The 22493-nt window shown below is 45.4% G+C and overlaps 1 protein-coding gene across 1 annotated transcript in view; it reads left to right on the forward strand.

Moving 5' to 3' along the window:
• The first annotated feature begins 895 nt into the window (after positions 1-895).
• Positions 896-22493, forward strand: part of LOC132011018 (zinc finger protein 791-like) — a 39252-nt gene continuing 17654 nt past the window's right edge. The window contains exon 1 of the mRNA XM_059389099.1: positions 896-980. Coding sequence (XP_059245082.1) covers positions 978-980 — 3 coding nt within the window. The 5' untranslated portion in view covers positions 896-977. The remainder of the gene's footprint in view (positions 981-22493) is intronic.

Genomic DNA, 22493 nt, shown 5'->3' on the forward strand with positions numbered 1-22493 from the left:
ATCCTTAAAAAATGGAATGTAATATTAGAATATCTTGTTTTTTTTCTGAAATTCACCGCTTTCTCATTTCATACTTTCTTTCAACCTCTATTAATTAAATAAATTTTTTCCCTATTGGAAAAAGATAAATAAATTAGCACATGTTTTCAAGGTGGCAAACCCCGCGTGGGGCAGTTCTAACAGGACAGATTCCCCCAGGAAAGTTTCAAAGAGGAAATTCTACCAAAAGACTTCCCATAGGATGTTTGTGCCCAGGAAATATACTTACAGAAGAGTCACATGGATTTCATACAGGATATGTTGTCCTGCCCAATTAAAACATTGAGTCTGTTCGAAATACATCACGGAGAGCAAATAGTTGGTAATCATGTCAATCAGAGAAGAAAGTGACATTTGGTAACGTGGAAGTGACCTCAAAATTAGGCATTTATTCCACTTCTGACATTGGTTTCTCAGCCTCATGCAACCCCAGAACACCATCTAGTTCCCGTCTGGCGGGCCTGGTCTAGCCTGGTCAAGTGCCCCTCTTGCTCTGAACAAGGGCGTCCTTCCCTTGGAACCGACTCTCGAACTCCCTGCGCACACCTGCGTCCCCACGTTTAGAAGGAGCTGCAGGAAGACGCCACTGTCCTTCCAGGGCCTGGACCAAGAGTTGTCTAAAAGCGAACGTCCAAGGTGGTGGCCCGTTCCCCACCCCCAGGAAAGACCCCCTGCGCCTGAGACATCCGGACCTCCTGCCCTGTTGTCACTCCGGAGTGGAGGGGCGGGTCCTTGCGAGCTGTCCAATCAGGGGCGCCGCCGGGGCAGGTGGGTGTGGCGACGCTCCGCAGCCTCTTGGATGCTCCTGAAGTTGCTCCGGGTGAGTCTCACCTGCGCTTAGGGGTCCCAGGTGGCTCTGCCGCAGCGTCGATAGAGCGGAGAGCTGCACCCGGTGCGGGAGCCGTAAGGCCGACGCCGGCGGACCGAGAAGCCGGGAAATGGTGAGTGTGCGGGGCCGGGTGTGCCAGGAAGGGGCGGAGGGGCTGGCGACGGGCGGTGGCGGGGACCCATCCTCCCGCGGGAGCCCCCGAGTCTGCGGAGCCGAGTCCGCGGTGGCGCCGATCGGACCTCAGTCCCCAGTCCCCTCCGGCGCGCGGCGTGCGGGCTGGGCGGGCAGCGGGGACCGCGGCGTCCTGTCCCGTCCCTGCGCGCCGCCGCGTCTCCCCGGATCGTGCGGTGACCACGGAGAGGGAGGGTCGTCAGGGGACAGTCGTGACTCGGCCTCCGGGGTTCGTGCGCTGGAGGTGCTGTGGTCCGGGGCCCCAGTCCCTCCTTTCTGTCGAGGGGCACCCGTTTCTCCTGAGTGTTCCCGATGTTCGGGAAGCAGAGGGTCTAATCCACGACCCTGTCTTTCGGCCTATCCTTTCCTTGGACTGGCAATGAATGCTTGTTTCCCAGTCCCGCCCGCCAGCCCCGACGCCAGCTTCCCCTCTTCAGTTCACCGCATCAGCATCAACCATTTGTCCTCCGCGTGCAATTCACACAGCTCAGTATTTTAACTATTTATTGTTTTCACACAGTCAATGAATGGCTCATTTTAAACGTTTATAGTTTTTGTCTGGATATTTTACATGAGAGGCAAGCAGAGAATAACCACGTGGAACTTTTTATGAAATCCTGGGCCTCTCCTCGCAGGACCTTTCCCTGGGCACGGACATCCAATGGGAAGTCCTTTCGGGGGCGGTTCCTCGTGAAAGTTTCCTGGGTGATCTCTCCAGCCAGCACTGCCCATGCCTAGGTTTGTCACCTTGATAAAATTTATTCATTTTTAGTTTCCAGTTTTCAAATGTAAATGTATTTAATCGATAGATTGAGAAACACAGTATTAAATATTTCCAAAGAGAAAGAGAAAAATTCTTTTTTTTAAAGATTTTATTTATTTGACAGATCACAAGTAGGCAGAGAAGCAGGCAGAGAGAGGACACAGGCTCCCCGCTGAGCAGAGAGCCCATCCCAGAAGCCGATCCCAGAGGCTGGATCCCAGAACCCTGGGATCATGACCTGAGCTGAAGGCAGAGGCTTTAACCCACTGAGCCACCCAGGCGCCCCGAAAGAGAAAAATTCTAATATCACATGGCATGTGTTAAAATTTCTCATTTTTCTAATCCCTGAGAAGGTGTAGTAATATTCTTAGGTGAGTGTGTGTGTGTGTGTGTGTGCATGTGAGGGTGAAGGGGAGCAATTTCCAATGTAATTCCACCATTTAGTGTATTCAGTGATTGATTATAGACAATTTCTTGCCATGGAAATAATTATTTACTATCATTATTTCTGAAAGTAATAAATACTTTTGGATTTTCTTGTTGAACTACAATTTTCTTCCACCTTTTCTACATAAACATTGGGTGTGTGTTACTTTCCTAGATTCTTCATATCCTGGGTTTGTGTCATTAAAAATATAAATATACAGGGTGCTTGGGTGGCTCAGTGGGTTGAGGTCATGATCTCAGGGCCCTGGGATCAAGCCCCACATCAGTCTCTCTGCTCAGCAGGGGGCCTGCTCGCCACCTCTCCCTGCCTGCCTCTCTGTCTACTTGTGATCTCTGTCAAATAAACTTTTTTAAATCTTTAGAAAATATCAATATAGTCCAAAGCTATGTGACTGGGAACAGAAGGCTATGACTAGTGACCCAAGCTAGGCTCCCCACACTCTGCCCCATTGAGCCTGCAACAGGAAATGCCTTCAAGACCCCAGATGGTTCTTCTTGAGAGCCTCTGCAGGTGTCCTACCTGCTCATACCCACCACAGAAGGAAGCTTTATATGAAGAGAAGCTACAGAGCCTGGAAATCTGGGGATGCATGTGCACAAAGGGGAAGGGAGGTAATCTTCTTCCAAGGCAGTGGTGGTACCCTTGTGCCTGTGTCTGGACAGTTTGGAGTTTTGCATCCCTGTGCAGGTGCACTCAGTGTAATTTGGATTGAAAAAGTCTGTGAAAGTCAGGAGTTCCGTGTCTGGGTTAGGGTTCACAAATTTGGGAGCTCATTTAGGTAATAGCCTAAACCTGAATCCAGCTGAGGGTTTCCCTGCTTGTGAGAATGGAAGGCTTAGGGAGAGAGGGGTTCCATTACACCCCAGGGAGGGGAGGGCTCCCAGGATTCATTCTTGTGGCTGCTCAGGTGTCCCTTTCTCCCCTCCCCCACTTTCTTGGGGATCTACCAACTCCAGGGCTTTTGTCTCCACTGGGAGAGTCTATTTTTTTTTTAAGATTTTATTTATATATTTGACAGACAGAGATCACAAGCAGGCAGAGAGTAGAGGAGGAAGCAGACTCCCTGCTGAGCAGAGAGCCCAATTCGGGGCAGGATCCCAGGACCCCAGGATCATGACCTGAGCCGAAGGCAGAGGCTTTAACCCACTGAGCCACCCAGGTGCCCCTCCACTGGGAGAGTCTAGAGTATGTTCAGCAATATGAACGTGGCTCTCCTAATGTCCTGTGAGAAGCAGGCTTCTTCTCTGTGCTGAATCCAATGTTTACATTTCTTTTCTCTGGATTCCTTTATGGATTGAGTACTGACGCCCTTTGGTTCTAGGTTCCCTTAGTACTTTGTAATTTTTTTTAAATTTTTTTAGAAAGGGAGGGAGGTGGGAGAGGTGCAGAGGGAGAGAGAGAATCCCAAGCCGACTCCAGTGGAGCCTGACCCAGGGCTCCATCTCACAACCCCGAGCTCATGATCTGAGCCGAAATCAAGAGTTGGACGCTTAACCAACTGAGCCACCCAGGCAACCCGGTACTTTGTAATTTTGTTCCCTGTGGGAGAAATAACATTTTTTTGTTTCTTGGGCTTGCAAATGTAAACTGGTTGAGAGGGATGATGGCAGTAAGGTAAGAAAACTATGGAACTCAGTAGAATTTTTGTTCCTTTTAGGCAAAAGAACTTCAAGATTTGAGATGAACGTGCTTTAGTTTTCAGGTACATGTTTTCATTTTTACATCAGTGCTTGTATGCACATGTCTCTAGAGGACTCTGACATTTAAAAGGACAAAGAAAGTGAATTCCTATTTTAATTGACATGAGGAAATGTACCTGTAGCTTATGAATTAAGTCCTTGAAAATCCAGTCCATTTAAGGAGCTAAATTCAAACCCCTATTGGATCAGAACATTATTTCTGAAAATATCCCCAGTGTTGAACTCGAAGGGCAAACTATGATGCCACATGTCCTTCTAGTTAGAAAAATATTTGAAAATACTCATTTTCTATGGTTTTCACTTTTGTAACTCTTAGTGTTTAAAGGAATTAAATCTAGGACACTTGGCTGGCTCCATCCGTGGAACAGAAGACTCTTAATCTCAAGGTTGTGGGTTCGAGCCCTATACTGGTTACAAACTACTTAAAAATCTTTTTTAAAAAAGGAATTAAATATGAGAATGGTTTCCTATGTACAAAAGTTAAAATTAAATAAAGACTGCTAAATAGTAAAACTTGGTATACACAAACTTCTGTTGATTTGAAGTAAAACCATGAGATAGAAAATCTGACTTAAGAAAGCTCACTGCTGGGCGCCTGGGTGGCTCAGTGGGTTAAGCCGCTGCCTTCGGCTCAGGTCATGATCTCAGGGTCCTGGGATCGAGTCCCATATCGGGCTCTCTGCTCAGCAGGGAGTCTGCTTCCTCCTCCCTCTCTGCCTGCCTCTCCATCTACTTGTGATTTCTCTCTGTCAAATAAATAAATAAAATCTTTATAAAAAAAAAAAAAAAAAGAAAGCTCACTGCTGGGGCACCTGGGTGGCTCAGTGGGTTAAGCCTCTGCCTTTGGCTTGGGTCGGGATCCCAGGGTCCTGGGATCGAGCCCCACATGGGGCTCTCTGCTCAGTGGGGAGCTTGCTTCCTCCTCTCTCTCTCTGTCTGCCTCTCTGCCTACTTGTGATCTCTGTCAAATAAATAAATAAAATCTTAAAAAAAAAAAAAAAAAGAAAGAAAACTCACTGCCCACACATCCCACTCCCCTCCAGTTTTATAACTCCAGCCATCTTCCAATCCACAGTCTTAATCATTTCAGGAGCTTCCGGCCAGTTTTTGTGTTTCTTTAGATAGAAACCAAGCCATTTCAAATGCATATTTTTCTTATCCATGCGTGTCCTTGTAACAAGCAGCCAGACTCCACATCTTTTGATGTTTGCTGGCAGCTTACCCTCACCTCCCCCTCTTTCCCTTATCTCCACACTTGGACAAACAGACAAGAAAGTCTGGAGACTCTCTTATATGGTACTGACTTCAGATTCCCGGCACACAAGCCCCTGTCTGCAGAATTCTTGCCCTGGCCCCACCCCTGACAAAGATTCTTTGCTTGGCCAAACTTGAGTTGGGCTCCTGAAATTTCTCGTAAGTCTGTCCTGGTAGCTCCTTGTAAAGCCCGGTTTTAGCAAAAAGACTGCTAAATCAGTTGATCCAGAATCATCCCCATACCCTCCATATCTGATCACCCTTGATATGTGACCAAGTTCCTCCCCCGACTTGTTGTGTGTGTTGGGGCAGGGAGGAGGCATCAGTCTTAACACCCGAACCGCATATCAGTTGGTGACTGTTAATTCTCGTCTGTGAACAGCATGTCCAGACGAAGCCGCCACCCATGGGTCTGTCTTCTTTTACTCTGACCTGCTCCCCTGCTCTGCCTGATGGTGGCATGCACTGTGGGCTTCCCAGTCCCCGGGAGCTCATGTTGTGTGCTGTACTGCCCTGTGCCAGTGACCCTACGAAGCCTAAGTTCTAGAATCAAACTGACCAGAGGTGGTAGCTCTAGGATTCTTAGGCCTTTCATAGCAGGAGTATGGGATTGGGGCCCTCCTTACAGTGGTCCTGGGTTGATACGTTTGCAGGGATTTATCTGTGTGTTAGAATGAAACTGCGATCAAGGCTGGGTTGGCCCTGAGATAGCCCAGGGGCGGGGCTGGGGGAGAGGACTATACAAGAGGAGAGTGTATCAAGGGGTCACCCCTGAAACAGCTGTCATTTAAAAAGAAGAAAGGAAGAGAGGGGAAAGGCAGATCATTAGAATGCAGGGGGAGTCCTCACCCCAAATACCAAAGGACTCATCAGGATCCTGAAATACTTCTGGGGCTGCTTCTCTGCCAGACTGTGGCAATGATTCTGACCCTCAGGGCCACAGAGGCCAACACACACAGCACAGCAAAGGTATTCGTTTAAGATGACTTAAGTCCGGGATCTTCAGATCCTATAAAGCAAAACATTTGTCACAGGAAAGTCTCCTGTCCCTGATGGCACTGATTTGAGGCTCACTGAAGGAAAAATATATATATAAATACCTAGGTAGAGAGGACACTCCTTTCCCTGAAGTTGATCCAGTGACCAAAAACAAACCAAACAAAACAACTCAAAATAGAGAAGGACAGGAAGAAAAGAAGAAAAGAGAAAAACACTGAAAGAAAGGTCCACAATTTCACCCAATTGGAAATCCAAAATACACTAAAGGAATCTACACAACAAAAAAAGAGTACAGGTCACTGTTTAAACCCTTTAAAAACCAGGGGCACCTGGGTGGCTCAGTCAGTTAAGTGTCTGCCTTTGGCTCAGGTCATGATCCCAGGGTCCTGGAATCTGGTTCCTTGCTCAGCAGGGAGCTTGCTTCTCCCCCTCCCTCTCCCTCTGCCTGCCACTCCTCCTGATCGTGCACCCTCTCTCCATCCTGAATGAATAAATAAAATCTTTAAAAGACAAAGGGTTGGGGGGCCTCTACAACAGAGATTCTGAATTAATTTTGCCATCTGCTTCAATGCACTAATTCGGAAACCTTCATGCAAATAAGACTAGGGTTCAAATTATAGTTATATTGGGATTCCAGAAAATTTCAGTAAGTTACCCCTGCTAATGTAGGGAGTTACTGAATATAAAATAGGCGACAAATAGGTATGTATGCCCCACCTTAATGCTCTTCGCAGTTGCTTGCCGGGTACCATCATTCTGAAAGAAGTAACTTTTCTGCATTCAGTATGATGTTATCCATGCATTTGTCATTTATGGCTTTTATTGTATTGAGATAAATTCTTTCTATACCTAATTTGTTTCTTTTCATCATTAAAGGATGTTGGGTTTTGTCAAATGCCTCTTCTGCACCTGTCAAAATGATCATATGACTTTTATCTTTCGTTTTGTTAATTTGGTGTAACCCATTTTTGGATTTGTGGAAATTGAACGATCCTTGCATCCCAGGGATAAAGCTAACTTGATCATGTTGTCTAAGACTTGTAATGTGCTGTTGAATTTGATGTCCTAGTATTTCGTAGAAAAGTTTTGCATCTATGTTTCCCAGGGATATTGGCTTGTAATTTTCTTTTCTTGGAGTGTGCTTGTCTGACTGTGTTATCATCGTAATGCTGGCCTTGTAAAATGGTTTTGCAAGTGTTTCTTCCTCTCTGATTGTTGCAAGCATTTGAGAAGGATTGCTTTGAATTTTTTTTATTTAAATGTTTGGTAGAATTCACCATTGAAGCCATCTGGTGCTGAGCTTTTCTTTGTTGGGAGTTTTTTTTATTGCTAATTCAATTTCCTTACTTATTACTGAGCTTTTGATTTCCTATTTCATGATTCATGCCTGGGTGGTGGCTCAGTGGGCTAAAGCCTCTGCCTTCGGCGCAGGTCATGATCCCAGAGTCCTGGGATGGAGCCCCACCTCTGGCTCTCTGCTCAGCAGGGAGCCTGCTTCCTCCTCTCTCTCTCTCTCTGCCACTGAGCGGGGAGCTCTACAAGGGACTGTATCCCAGGATCTGAGCTGAAGGCAGACACTTACCAATTGAGGCACCAAGTGCTGCCGCCCCCTCTCACCCCGCTTAGCCTTTCTTCTAAGGCAGATCTAGTGGTGATGAAATTCCCTCAGTTTTGTTTATCAGAGAGTCTTTCTCTTTCCTATCTTTCTCAAGGACAGCTTCGCCAAGTAAAGCATTCTTGGTTGGCAGTTTCTTTCTTTCAGCACCTGGCATAAATCATTTCATTGTCTCATGTCCTCAAGGTTTCTGTCAAGAAATCGGCTAATAGTCTAATTGGGATTTCCTTGTATGTGATGTTTTGCTTTCCTCTTACTACTTCCAAAATTCTCTTTGATTTTTGATAAACTGCTTTTAATGCATCTTTGTGAGGTCTTTAGGTTCAACCTATTTATGGATCTTTGAGTTTCATGTACCTGGGTGTCCACATCTCTCCTAAGATTTGGGAAGTTTCTGGCCATTATTTGTTTGTTATTATTTTTAAATATTTTATTTATTTATTTGTCAGAGAGTGAGAAAAAGAGCACAAGCAAGGAGAGGGGCAGGCAGAGGGAGAAGCAGGCTCCCCACTGAGCAAGGAGCCCAATGTGGGACTTGATCCCAGGACCCTGGGATCACAACCTGAGCAGAAAGCAGAAGCTTAACTGAGCCACCCAGGTGTTCCTGTTTATTATTTTTTTTAAAGATTTATTAACTTATTTTAGAGAGAGCACGAGTGGGAGGGGCAGAGGGAGAGGAAGAGAGTATCTCAAGCAGACTCCATGCTGAGCATGGAGCACGATGGGGGGCCTCAATCCCACAGCCCCAAGACCAGAGCCAAAACGAAGAGTCACATGCTTAACTGATTGTACCACTCAGGCACCCCTAACCATTATTTCTTTAAATAAGCTTAATACCTTTCTCTCTTCTTTTGGAATTTCTGTAATGTGCACATTATTTATTTTACTGGTGTCCTCTAATTCTCATAAGCTTTCTTCGTTCCTTTTTTTTTTTTTTTAAGATTTTATTTATTTATTTGACAGAGAGAGATACAAGCAGGCAGAGAGGCAGGTTGGGCTGGGGGTGGGGGGAAGCAGGCTCCCCTTGAACAGAAAGCCCAATGTAGGACCCAATGCCAGGACCCTGAGGTCATGGTCTAAGCCGAAGGCAGAGGCCCAACCCACTGAGCCATCCAGGCGCCCCTCTTCATTCCTTTTCATTCCTTTTTCTTTTTTCTTCCTTCCTCTGTATAATTTCATATGATTGGTCTTCAAGTTCACAGATTCTTTCATTGTGAAGAATTTCACAGTTCCTCCCTCCCTGTTCCTTGTAACATTGTGGTCATTCATTTTGTTTATCTATAAGCTATAATTACTGAAAACATTGCTATTATGACTTTGAACAAAGTGTTGTCAGATTAAATAAAAATACCAAAACCAAATCATTGTATTTTACCTTTATTGTTTTGTTCTCTGACATTCTTTCTTGATTATTATCTTCCTCCTACTGAGTTTCTTTTAACATTTCTTGGGAAGCAGGTTTTACTGGTGACAAAATCCCTCAAATTTTGTCTCTAAAAGTCTTTTGTTCCTTGTACTTTTGAAGGATTATTTTGTCTGACACAAAACTGTAGTTGGATTTTTTTCTTTCAACACTTTTACGATTTAACAAAACTCTCTTCCTGCTTGCATGTTTCTGAAAAGAAGCCTGAATTAATTCTTTTCTTTCTATGTAACTCTATTTTCTCCCCCTAGTTTCTTTCAAGATTTTCTCTTTGTCTTTTCCCCTCAACTTTGAATAAGATATTGCTAGGTGTGCATTTGTAGGCTTTTATCTTCTTTGGTGATCTCTGAGCTTCTTGGATCTGTAGTTCGGTGTCTAACATTAATTTGGAAGTATCTCAGTCATTGTTGTTTCACTTATATCTCCTGTTCCTTTCTGTTTTTATTTTCCTCCATGTAGTCCAATTATGTTATGTTACACTTTGTGTCACTGTCCCAAATTTCTTAGATTTGTTTTGCCTTTTTTGTTTTTCCTCTTTGCATCTCAGTTTTGGAAGTTGCTATTGAGGGGGCGCCTGGGTAGCTCAGTGGGTTAAGCCACTGCCTTCGGCTCAGGTCATGATCTCAGGGTCCTGGGATCGAGTCCCACATCAGGCTCTCTGCTCAGCAGGAGCCTGCTTCCCTTCCTCTCTCTCTGCCTGCCTCTCTGCCTACTTGGGATCTCTCTCTGTCAAATAAATAAATAAAATTCTTTAAAAAAAAAAAAAAAGGAAGTTGCTATTGACATTTCCTCAAGCTCACTAAATCTTTCATCACATATTTTCACTGTATTGATGAGTCCCCCCAAAGGAATTCTTCATTTTTCTTCTACTGTTTTGTTTCTTCATTTCTTGCCTATTTCTTTTGGTTCTTTCTTAGTCTCCATCTCTGGGTAAATTACCTACCTGTTTTTGCACATTATCCACTATTTCCATTAAAATGCTTAGCATGTTGATCATGGTTGCTTTACATCTCTTGTCTAATAATTGCAACATATCTGCTATGTCTGAATCGAGTGCTTTTACTTGTACTATTTCTTCAAACTGTGTATTTTAACATTTTTGTTGGTAGTGTTGAATACCAGTCATGATGTACTGTGAAAAAAGAACTGGGATAACTAGGTCCTTAGCTTGAGGGTTCATGTTTATATGATGAGGGTTTAGTCTGTGTTTACTCTCTGTAGCTGTCAAAGGCTAAAATACCCAAGGTGTCCTTGCTTTTGTCATTTTTGGGAATACTGAAAAGACTTCTTACAATAAGTTCTGAAATGTATATTTCTTTCAGTTTATTCCACTGTTATTAAATGGGGGTCATCCTGATGTAATGGCATGTTGTGGATGGAGAGGAAGTGTTCAGTATTTTAATGAGCATGTGTTTCTGGGCTGTGACCTTTGGTATAATAAGAAAAATGTCTGGGTTTTTTTGTCTGTTTGTTTTAATTTAAGCAGGCTCCACACCCAACATGGGCCTTGAACTCATGACCCTGAGATCAACAGTCACATACTCCACTGACTGAGCCAGCCAAGGACTCCCCCCAAATTTCTGGGGTTTGTCCATAGTTCCTACTAAATAACATCAAAGCCCTTGGACTTTCTTAGTGAGAAAGGTGATAGGAGCATCTTATTTTCTTTTTTTTTTATTTTTTTTTAAGATTTTATTTATTTATTTGACAGAAATCACAAGTAGATGGAGAGGCAGGCAGAGAGAGAGAGAGAGGGAAGCAGGCTCCCTGCTGAGCAGAGAGCCCAATGCGGGACTCGATCCCAGGACCCTGAGATCATGACCTGAGCCGAAGGCAGCGGCTTAACCCACTGAGCCACCCAGGCGCCCCGCATCTTATTTTCAAAGAGGCCACTATTTGTAAGCCTTCAAGCATTTGTAATGCTTCAGGATTGAGGTTGGTCATCAGGAAGACCAAGATCTGATTAGAGGCTTGATTTCTTTTTTTATTTTCAGCCCAGCCCCCAACCTCTGGGGAATGGGAAGGAGCTAGAGATTGAGTTATTCACCAACCACCAATGATGTCATCAGTCATACCTATCTATGCAAGGAAACTCCATCAAAACCCCTACACCTCAGGATTCAGAGAGATTCTACTTTAGTGAAGACATCAGTGTGGCAGGAGGGTATTGTATCTGGTGAAGACATGGAAGGTCCCTTCCTCCCCCACCTACTTTGTCTTGTACGCCCCTTCCATTTGGCTGTTTCTGACTTGTGCCCTTTAAAATAAATCAATAAATAAGAAGTAAATTTTATTCTAATAGTGTTTCTACTGAATTAACAAACATGGAAGTATATCTAGGGACCCTCCAAGGGCTGGGCCTCCCACTTGAAGCTGGCTTCTAACATGGGGACCATTTTGTGGGAGTATATCCTTAAACTGTAGAGTCTGATGTTAACTCTGGTTAGTGTTAGAATTGAATTGAATTGTAGGCCACCCAGTTGAGAGTTGGAGAAATGGTTTTGGAAAAACATTTTGGTTTTTTGTTCCAATGCATTGGGAAACCCAACATATTGACTATGAGCAGTGAAAAATGACCTACGAATCCCACAAGGGTATCTAAGTTCCCCCACACCCTCAACTTAGGTCAGGCAGAAAGGCCAGAGGGGAATCAAGTGGCTACATCCTTCCCTGACCCCATGGGATTCTTGAGAAACAATTTTTTTTTTGAGAAACAATCTTTTGAGGAAAGATCTTGCTAAGAAGAACAGAATATTGTAGGAATATTTCAAAATGGCAACTATTCTATGTCTCCATTTTTAGAGACAGCAGTTTGTACTGTGACCTCAATTCTTCTATAGGTCTAAGAAGAATCATTGATTTTACTTGGCTAGGTTTTTCTGGTAAGGATAGAAATGTCACCTTCTAAACTCCTTCCATGCCAGGGAAGAAACCGTAAGCCTCTGACTCCATTTTTAAATATTTGACAATTGATATGTTGAGAAAATCAATATTATTCCTGAGTAGAGAGAACCCAGTTCTTTTCTCCCGTGTATCTCCTTTGATTCACCCAGAACACTTTCCTTCTGACAGCTCTGGTCTCCAAATGTGTGAGGGTTTTTCCCCCACAGCTGTGATGTCAGCAGGGTGTCAATCCTAACACTATCTACCTGTAGATAGTGCAGATCCTACAGGTTAAGGGCTCATTTCCCACCAGACCCCCTCCCTTCAGATGCCAATCACTTGTAGTAGGTGCCAATAAAGTTACCCACAACTTCAGTCTGACTTGCTTCAAATCAGAGGTTCCCGCAATCCTTCCTTAGGTTCAATTAATTTGTTATGGCAGGTTCCAGAACTCAGGGAAACACTTACTTAATAGATTTTGTTTATTGAGGATAATATAAGGGATACAGATGAACAGCCAGATGAAAACATGTGTTGAGGGGCGCCTGGGTGACTCAGTGTGTTAAATCCTCTGCGTCTGGCTCAGGTCATGCTCCCAGGGTCCTGGGGTTGAGCTCCACATCGGGCTCTCTGCTCCATGGGGATCCTGCTTCCCCCTCTCTCTCTGCCTGCATTTCTTACTACTTGTAATCTTTGTCTGTCAAATAAATAAATAAAATCTTTAAAAAATTAAAAAGAAAACATATGTTGAGAGAGTGCTTAGAGGGCCCCTATGGAATTGTAGTATGCTACCCTCCTAGTATGTGGATGTGTTCCCCAACCTGCAAAGTCTCCAAACCCCATACCATTGGGATTTTATGGAGGCTTACTAGATCAATTTCTTTTAAAGATTATTTATTTATTTATTTATTTGCCAGAGAGGGAGAGATCACAAGTAGGCAGGCAGGCAGAGAGAAAGGGGGAAGCAGGCTCCCTGCCGAGCAGAAAGCCCAATGTGGGGCTCTATTCCAGGACCTTGAGATCATGACCTGAGCTGAAGGCAGAGGCTTTAACCCACTGAGCCACACAGGTGCCCCAATCAATTTTTTTAAAGACTGAATTCTTTATTTTAGAAAGAGAGAAGTGGGGGAGGGGCAGAGGGAGAGAGAGAATCCTCAAAGACTCCCTGCTAAGCATGGAGCGCAATGGAAGGCTTGATCCCAGGACCCTGAAAGTATGACCTGAGCTGAAATCAAGACTCAGGTATTTGACCGGCTGAGCCACCCAGGCATCCTTCCCTAAACATGATCAAATATTAACTCCATTTCTAGCTCCTCCCCCCTTTCTGGAGGATGAGTTGAGCTAAAAATTCAAAGCTTCTAAGCATGGCTTGGACTTTCTGATGACCAGTCCCCACCCAAGAGCCCACCCAGGGTCACCTCATTAGAACAAAAGATGCTTCTAGTGCTCTTATCACTTAGGACTTTACATGGTTTCAGGAGCCCTATGTCAGGGACAGAGTCAAAGACCAAATATTAGAACAAGACTGGCTCCTAGTACTCTTATCTCTAGGAATTTACAAGCTCCGGGAATTTGGAACAGAAAGCAATATGTATATATTTTCTACTATCTGACAGCTGACTGCTTTAGAGTTTTACCTCTCCCTCGTCCCTCTGTGTTCCACATCTGTATGAGGTAATAAGAAAGCCTGGGCGCTCAGCTTTGGCCCTGGCAAGAGAGTCTGTCACAGTACTAAACTCTCACCTAGGCACCCTCCAATCACCCTCAGTAAAAACACATGCCTGTTGGGGCACCTGGGTGGCTCAGTGGGTTTAAGCCTTTGCCTTCGGCTTGGGTTGTAATCCCAGGGTCCTGGGATAGAGCCCTGCATCAGGCTCTCTGCCTGGGGAGGAGACTGCTTCTCCCCGCCTCTCTGTCTGCCTCTCAGCCTCCTTGTGATCTCCGTCGGTCAAATAAATATATAAATTTTTTTTTAAAAAGAAATAAAAGAAAAATTAAAAAAAAAATACATGCCTGTTTCCTTTCCTTGCTCTGTCAAGGCATTCCCACCTGCTTGAGAGGCCTGCCTTGTCCTCCCCAGAAACTTCCATTATGAAAGTAATAAACCCTTTCATGTATTCCTAGAAGGTGTGTTTTATTTTCTACTTTTCAACCAAACCTTGGGGGTTTCTGCTAAAGCTGGAAATGAAAGCTCACATTACCACATTACAGAAAAAAAAAATACAAATTATGTTTTTTTCAATCTTAAATACTTCTTAAAATTGTTTATCATCACATATATTGAGGAAAGAATGTACAAAATGTTTTGCGGTAGGATTTGCTAATAATATAAACATCCCCGAAGTCATCATCAAGATTCCTAAGTGTGGGCAGTAGTGAGAGTCTCACGTTCCCTCCGCGGCTCGCCTGTCCTGCCCCTTCGATGGCCGCTGTCCCCATGCTTTATCCTCGGTACCTTCACCGTCTCTTGTCCCTAAGCGGTTTCCTCCTTTGACCTTTGAGCAGGTAAGTATCCACGGAATGACGCTGAAAGGTTTTCCAGTGGGTTTTTGCCTCAGTAGGTCTCTGACCTGCGAGCACCTGAGGCTTCGGGGCTGGTCTAGGACTGTGGGGTTCAAACCTCCCAGCACGCTAAGTGGCCCAAGGCTTCGAGATTCTTTCCAGACAAACGAGTGCGGTTGGGGGGCGTGGTGGGCAGAAGACTCCCTGGTGGCAGACGGTCCAGGATCCAAATGGAACCAGACTCCGCACTAAGTGAGGTCACTTGGGTCCGTGCTGGTGAGGAAGGGTCCCGGCTCCGTGAGTGGCCTGGCGGCCTCGCGGTTCAGAGCGACGTCCTCGCAGAGACCAGGTGGCAGCCCGCCGCCCGAGCAAGGTCGACTCAAAGACTTGACCTCCGGCCCGCTGTCACTCAGGCGGGCGGGGGCGGGGCCTCGCGCACAGCCCAATCAGGGGAGTCGCTGGAACGGTACGTGCGGGCGACGCGCTGTGGACGGTGGGGACTGGGTGCCGTCGCCGCTGTCCGGCTGAGGCTCGCATCACCTCGCGCTGTCCTGAAAGGCTTGGGGAGCTTCCGCCACATCCTCTGTGGCCGTGAGCCCCGCCGGCCGCGGCAATCGCATGGTGGTCGACCCGGTACCCCAGAAAGCGGGCAATGGTGAGTGTGCGGGGCCGGGAGTCGGGAAACGGGGGCGGTGGGACCGGCTGGAACCGGCCGCGGCTGGACCTGGCTTCCCCGCGGTGAACTCCGGAGTCTGGGGACCCGAGGCCGCGGGTGGCGCGGCACGCAGCGCGGGGCGGCCCGGCCGCAGGGACCCATGCCATCCTGTCCCGTCCCTGCGTGGCCTCGATCCCCTCAGATCGGGCGATGACCACAGGGAGGGTCATCAGGGGACGGTCATGCCTCGGTCTCCCGGGTTCGTGCGCGGGAGATGCTGTGGTCTATGGGGTCCCCTTCCCTCTCTCTGGGGGGACTCAGTGTCCCCGCACTTTTCCAAACATTTGGGGAGTAGGGTCTCAAAGTCACGACCCTGTGCCCCCAGCCTAGCTCTTCATGGGACTGGCAATAAATGCCTCAATTTCCAGATCTTTCCGTGTTTTCTGAAACGCCATCTTTCCTCTCCAGTTCAGAGCATCATTATTAACTATTTGTTCTCCGGGATGCATTTCATATTACGCAGTATTTTATCATTTACCCACAGAGCCATGGATGGCTCTTTTTTTAAAGATTTATCTTTTTGGCCCATGGATGTTTTACTTAAGAGGAGAGCCACGACTAAACACCTGGAATACGTCACATGAAATCCCTTTGCCTCTCCTCCCAGGGTCTTCCCTGGGCATCGACTTCCTATGGGAAATCCTTTGGTTGGCGGTTCCACCTTGGAGACTTCCCTGAGTGTTGTCTCCTGTCAGTATTGACCCTATGTGAGTTTGTGACTTTATTCAACTTTAAGCCTGCACGTTTCAGTTAAGTTAAAATGTTTTTAACCAGTAGATCTCCAAAGTATGAAATTTTACAAAGAGGCAAGAAAGGGGTGAATTTCAGGGGGAAAAAATTCCATTGTTACATTTATTACAAATTTTGTTTCCTTTTTTTTTTCCTTCCCATGAGCGGGTGTGTTAAGGCCCAGAGATTTGTCCTTTTAGGTGATTTGAAATGCAGTATCAGGACTTAGACTTGAAGTACCTAGAAGTGTGTTCAATTATGATTGTTTCCAAACAGTTTTTTGCGATGGAAATTGTAATTAACATATTTATATTTTCAAAAGAAGTAGATGTTGGTGTGTTCTCTTTGTTTTACTAGAAGAATCCTTACAGTTTTCTTTTCTCCCTTATTCATAAACACCAGGTTTGATTTTGTCCAGACCCTAGGCTTATCACATTTGAGGAATTAGTGGTGGTTCAGAGCAACTTGGTAGGAAGCAGAAGCCTGAGTTCAGTGTTTCTAAGGTAAGGACTCCCCCTTGAGCCTGAGAAGGGAGGTACTTGAAGGCCCTGCTCGTTCTTCCTGGAAGACAGCACCGAAGGAACTGAGAGAAACTAGAGAACCAAAGAAAGCTGGGATGCCTGTGTACGTGGGGGATGGCATTACAGGACAGGGCAGTGCTGCTCTTCCTGAGGTGGAAATTGTGGTTTCCTTGTGCCTGTTTCTAGACATAAGCTTGAGCTTTGCGTGTGCAGTGTAAGTGCACTCAGAGTAATTTTGTACATTGAGAAAGTCTGAAGATCAGGAGGTAGGTCTTCTGGACCAAGTGTTTGTGAATTGGGGAGTTCTTTTGAGTTAGATCCTTACACCGAATCTGGCCAGTAGTTTCTTAACTTATGTGAATGGAACCCTGAGAGAGAAATGTTTCCATTATGCCCTAAGGAAGTTGTGTACACAGCTCCCAGGCTTCATTCCTGGGGCTCCAAGTGTTCCTCCCCAAACCTCCTCTCTGACTCTAGAGGTTGTATTCCAACAGGTGCCTTCTGGACCACAAACTGGGAATATGAATTTTCCTTCTGAGTTGTGGGAGCAGGCTGCTTATCTCATCTGATTCAAATATTTGCGTTTCTTTCCTTGTATGTTTGTATATTGCATTTTGTAACCTTTAACTTTAGGTTGCTTCCCTCAGCCATGTGTGATACTGTTTGCTTTGTGAGAGCATGACATTTTTAGTTATTGGATTTTGAAAATACAGGTCGATTGAAAGATACAGTGGAAGTAATGGAAAGAATCCTGGAACCAAACAATGTTTGTTCCCTTTAGGCAAAAGGTTCTCAAGAGGCAAGATGGGGGTATTTGAGGTTCTCGGGTAGGTTTTACATTTTAGGTCAGGTTTTGTGTATGTGTGTGTGTGTAGAGGGAGCTTTGGAAATTTGAACGCTGTAATACAGTTAAAGGTTAAGGCAAATTAATTCCTCTTTTAATTGATACAAGGAAAACTACTCAAAACGTGCATAAATCTTTGATAATTCCCATACATTTCATGTCTGAAGGCCAAATCTTTAGTGCATTATGATATGCTACTTAATCTTAACCCCCCAGTGAAAGTTGAAAGGAGAAACAATGGTGCCTTTTTTTCTTTTTCGTGTTTTTTTATTTAATTTAATTTTTTCAGTGTTCTAAGATTCATTGTTTATACATCATACCCAGTGCTCCATGCAATACATGCCCTCCTTAATACCCACCACCAGGCTCTCCCAGCCCCCTCCCCCCGCCCCTCCAAAACCCTCAGTTTGTTTCCCAGAGTCCACAGTCTCTTGTGGTTCGTCTCCCCCTCCGATTTCCCCCAGCTCCCTTCTCCTTTCCTCCCAGTTTCCTCCATGTTATTCCTTATGCTCCACAAGTAAGTGAAACCATATGATAATTGACTCTCTCTGCTTGACTTATTTCACTTGGCATAATCTCCTCCAGTCCCGTCCATGTTGTTAAAAAGTTGGGTATTCATCCTTTCTGATGGAGGCATCATACTCCATAGTGTATATGGACTGCATCTTCCTTATTCATTCGTCTGTTGAAGGTCATCTTGGCTCTTACCACAGTTTGGCGACTGTGGCCATTGCTGCAATGAACATTGGGTACAGATGGCCCTTCTTTTCACTTCATCTGTATCTTTGGGGTAGATACCCAGTAGTGCAATTGCAGGGTATTAGGGAAGCTCTATTTTTCATTTCTTAAGGAATCTCCACACTGTTTTCCAAAGTGGCTTCACCAACTTGCATTCCCATCAACAGTGTAAGGGGGTTCCCCTTTCTCCACATCTTGTCCAACACTTGTTGTTTACTGGCTTGTTGATTTTGGCCATTCTAACTGGTGTGAGGTGGTATCTCATTGTGGTTTTGGTTTGAATGTCCCTGATGGCTAATAATGATGAACATTTTTCATGTGTCTATAAACCATCTGTATGTCTTCATTGGAGAAGTGTCTGTTCATGTCTTCTGCCCGTTTTTCGATGTGATTATCTGTTTTGTTGACTGTTTCCTTTGCTGTTCAGAAGCTTTTGATCTTTTTTTTTTTTTTTTCTGTCAGAGACAGAGGGAGAGAGAGCGAGTGAGCGAGCACAGGCAGACAGAGAGGCAGGCAGAGGCAGAGGGAGAAGCAGGTTCCCCGCCGAGCAAGGAGCCCGATGCGGGACTCGATCCCAGGACCCTGGGATCATGACCTGAGCCGAAGGCAGCCGCCCAACCAGCTGAGCCACCCAGGCGTCCCAGAAGCTTTTGATCTTGATGAAGTCCCAAAAGTTAATTTTCGCTTTTGTTTCCTTTGCCTTTGGAGACATATCTTGAAAGAAGTTGCTGTGGCCGATATCAAAGAGGTTACTTCCTATGTTCTCCTCTAGGATTCTGATAGATTCCTGCCTCACGTTGAGGTCTTTTATCCATTTTGAGTTTATCATTGTGTATGGTATAAGAGAATGGTCAAGTTTCATTCTTCTATACAGAGCTATACAATTTTTCCACCAACTGTGGTGCCTTTTATTATGCAAAGAGATTTGAAATTCTTTTTGTTTCTCATGGCTTAAACTTTTATAAATACTCATTTTTTAAAAGATTTTATAGATTTATTTGACAGAGAGAGACACAGAGAGAGAGAGGGAACACAAGCAGGGAGAGTGGGAGAGGGAGAAGTAGACTTCCAGCTGAGCAGGGAGCCTGATGCGGGGCTCGATCCCATAACCCTGGGATCATGACCTAAGCCAAAGGCAGACTCTCAATGATTGAGCGACCCTGGCATCCCTATGTTTGTTTTTCTTAATATGTATTTATTTTAAAGCGGGAGAGCATGTGTGCACATAACCGGGGACTGGGGGGCCAGAGGGAGAGAGAGAAAAATCTCAAACAGACTCCCTGCTGAGCACAGTGCCCAACACAGGGCTCAGTCCCACAGCCTGGAAATCACAACTTGAGCTGAAATCAAGAACTGGACACTCAGCTGATTGAGCCCCCCAGGCACCTCATAAGTGTTCATGTTTAAAGGATGAAATCTTAGAATGGTTTCCTGTGTAGAAAAAACTTTTCATTAAATTTAAAAAAGCATAGGAAGGTTATTCAAAAGAAAGGGTATTAAAAAGAAAAACTATTGCTTATATATATTACTGTTTACCTTAAAAAATATATGCAAGGGTTAGCAAAAAATGTAAAATATAGTCTAAGGAGATTCAGTGCCAGAACACCCTGGTCTACTCCGGAGCTCTGGCTTCAGCCACCCCCAAAAATGAGTGTTGATCATTTCTTGAGCATCCTGTTAGTGTTTCTTTATATGTCTTTTTTTTTTAAGATTTTATTTATTTATTTGACAGAGAGAAATCACAAGTAGATGGAGAGGCAGGCAGAGAGAGAGAGAGGGAAGCAGGCTCCCTGCTGAGCAGAGAGCCCAATGCGGGACTCGATCCCAGGACCCTGAGATCATGACCTGAGCCGAAGGCAGCGGCTTAACCCACTGAGCCACCCAGGCGCCCTTTATATGTCTTTATATGACATATTATATATATATATAATCTCTAGATATGTATTTAGATATATTTAAATTTAAATGTATATTATAAATATATAAATTATATATAGTATATTATATTTATAATATATTTATATTATTTAATATATTATTTAAATATTAATTTCTAATATGTTAATTTAAATATATAAATATAAAGACTATATATTCTGTATATTATATATATACATATATATGTATAATATGTACACATATATAATAATAATATATGTGTAAAGACTATATATATATATTGTCTTTACATGAAGACAAGCTCTTGCAAATGTGCATTTTTCCTAACCACGATTTTCTCCTTGTATGAGCAGTCAGCTTCCGTATTTTGGATGTTTGCTCACAGTTTAAGTTTCCTCCCTCCCTCTTTGTCTTCTGCCTCCCACTGGATCAGGCTGATGAGAAAGTCTAAGTGGTGTCTCCTCTAGAGATGGCCAGAGATTCAGATCACACAGGCCCCTGCCCCGGGCAAGGATTCTTGCCCCAGCCCCACCCCCCAAACACAATGAACCCCAGACCAGGCTCTTTTCACTGCTTTCTGAAGCCCAATCAGAGCTGCTTGAAGGGCCAGCCCTCCCCTCCCCAGAGACTTTTATTATGTGATTTGTAAACCTTTTCCTACCTTCTTGCTCTGTGTCTGTGTGTCCTGGTGCCACACTGACCCCAGTCTCGACATGGGAACCACATCTCCGCAGGTGACCATAATCACTGGCACCACCAGCCACATCCGGGCAGGACCACTAGGCTGTGGGTCCGCTTCTCTTGCTCTGACCTCACCTGCGCTGACGCCTGATGGCGGCATGTTCCGCAGGCGCTCGGGGCTGGGGAGCGTGTGCTGTGACCTGTGCTGCCCTGTGTCCCATGGCTGACCGTCCCACGCCTCAGTTCTGTGTTCAGCCTACCAGACTCGGCGGTTTACACAATCCCCAGGCATGTGGGAGCAGGAGTATAAGAGCGAGGCCCTCCTTAAAGTGGTCCAGGACGATGTGTTTGCTGATTTATGTCTGTGGTAGGGTGACACTGTGACAGAGCCTCGGTTGGCCCCACATACCTGAGGGTAGAGTGGCAGAGGGGACTCTATCCTGTGCAAGAGGAGGGCCCACGGGGAAGGGGGGTCACTCCTGAAATAGTGGTCACTGAGTTAGAGAAAGAGGAGAGGGCAGGGCAGCCAGAAGCCGGTGGACTGAGTCCACACCCCTAATCCCAGGGACCCTTCAGTACCTCTGTGCCACCCCTGCCTCCTGCAGCAAAGATCTGGAGCTTCAAGTTTAAGGGACACACTCAGGGGCCTCCTGTGGCACAGCAAAGGCATTAGTTCAAACTTGATCTGAGTCCAGGGTTCTCAAGCTCAATAAAACAACCAGCGGTCATGCAGGAGGCTCCAGGCCCTGCTGGCGCTGCTCTGAGGCTCCCAGGAGGAAACAGTGTACAAATACCCAGGTAGAGAGCACCCCGCTCCCTGAAGTATACCCAGTGATGGACGAAAACAAAACCAGAGGAAACCGAAGAAAAAAGTGTTGAAACTGATGTAGAGAAACTGGCTCTGAAGACCCAGACGGGGTCCCACAGGACCAGCCAAGAGGGTCCTTGGTTATGCTTAGGATAGAAATCAAATGTAAGCCCGCAGCAAGTGAGAGCAGAGTTTATTGAAGATAGAGAGCGGGGCGGGGGCTGGGGGGCGCCTGGGTGACTCAGTGGGTTAAAGCCTCTGCCTTCGGCTCAGGTCATGATCTCAGGGTCCTGGGATCGAGCCCCACATTGGGCTCTCTGCTCAGCAGGGGGCCTGCTTCCTGCCGCCCCCCCACCCCTCTCTGCCTACGTGTAATCTCTCTCTCTCTGTCAAATAAATAAGTAAAATCTTTTTTTTTAAATGTTCTATTTATTCAATGCAGGGCTTCATGCCAGGACCCTGGAATCATCACCTGAGCTGAAGGCAGACGCTTAACCAGCTGAGCCATCCAGGGACCCCTTGGGTCTGGGGTTCTTATTGAGAATGCTGGTTTGATGTACGTGTCCTCTCAGGTGTCTGGGACCTGGCCCAGTGAGCACGAGTGCTCTGGTGTCCTCCATACCTCATGTGTGCCTTGGAGCCAGGTGTCTTGGCGGCAGGGTATCTGGAGTCAGTGGTCTTTGAAAAGGTGTACGTTGACCCCTCCAGGCCATTCCTTGGATGTTATCTGTTGTACTGGAAAACACCAAAGAAATCATTAACTCCCTGGTCTTTACAAGGAGGACATACATTAAGGCATGTGTAAGGGGGGGCCTAGGGGGCTGAGTCTGTTAAGCCTCTGACTCTTGAAGTCATCTCAAATCTGGATCTCAGGGTCCTGAGTTCAGGCCCTGTATGGGAGACTATTAAAAAAAAAAAAAAAAAAAAAAAAA

The sequence above is a fragment of the Mustela nigripes genome, chromosome 2, assembly GCF_022355385.1.
Source record: "Mustela nigripes isolate SB6536 chromosome 2, MUSNIG.SB6536, whole genome shotgun sequence".
In the NCBI taxonomy this organism is placed as follows: Eukaryota; Metazoa; Chordata; class Mammalia; order Carnivora; family Mustelidae; genus Mustela; species Mustela nigripes.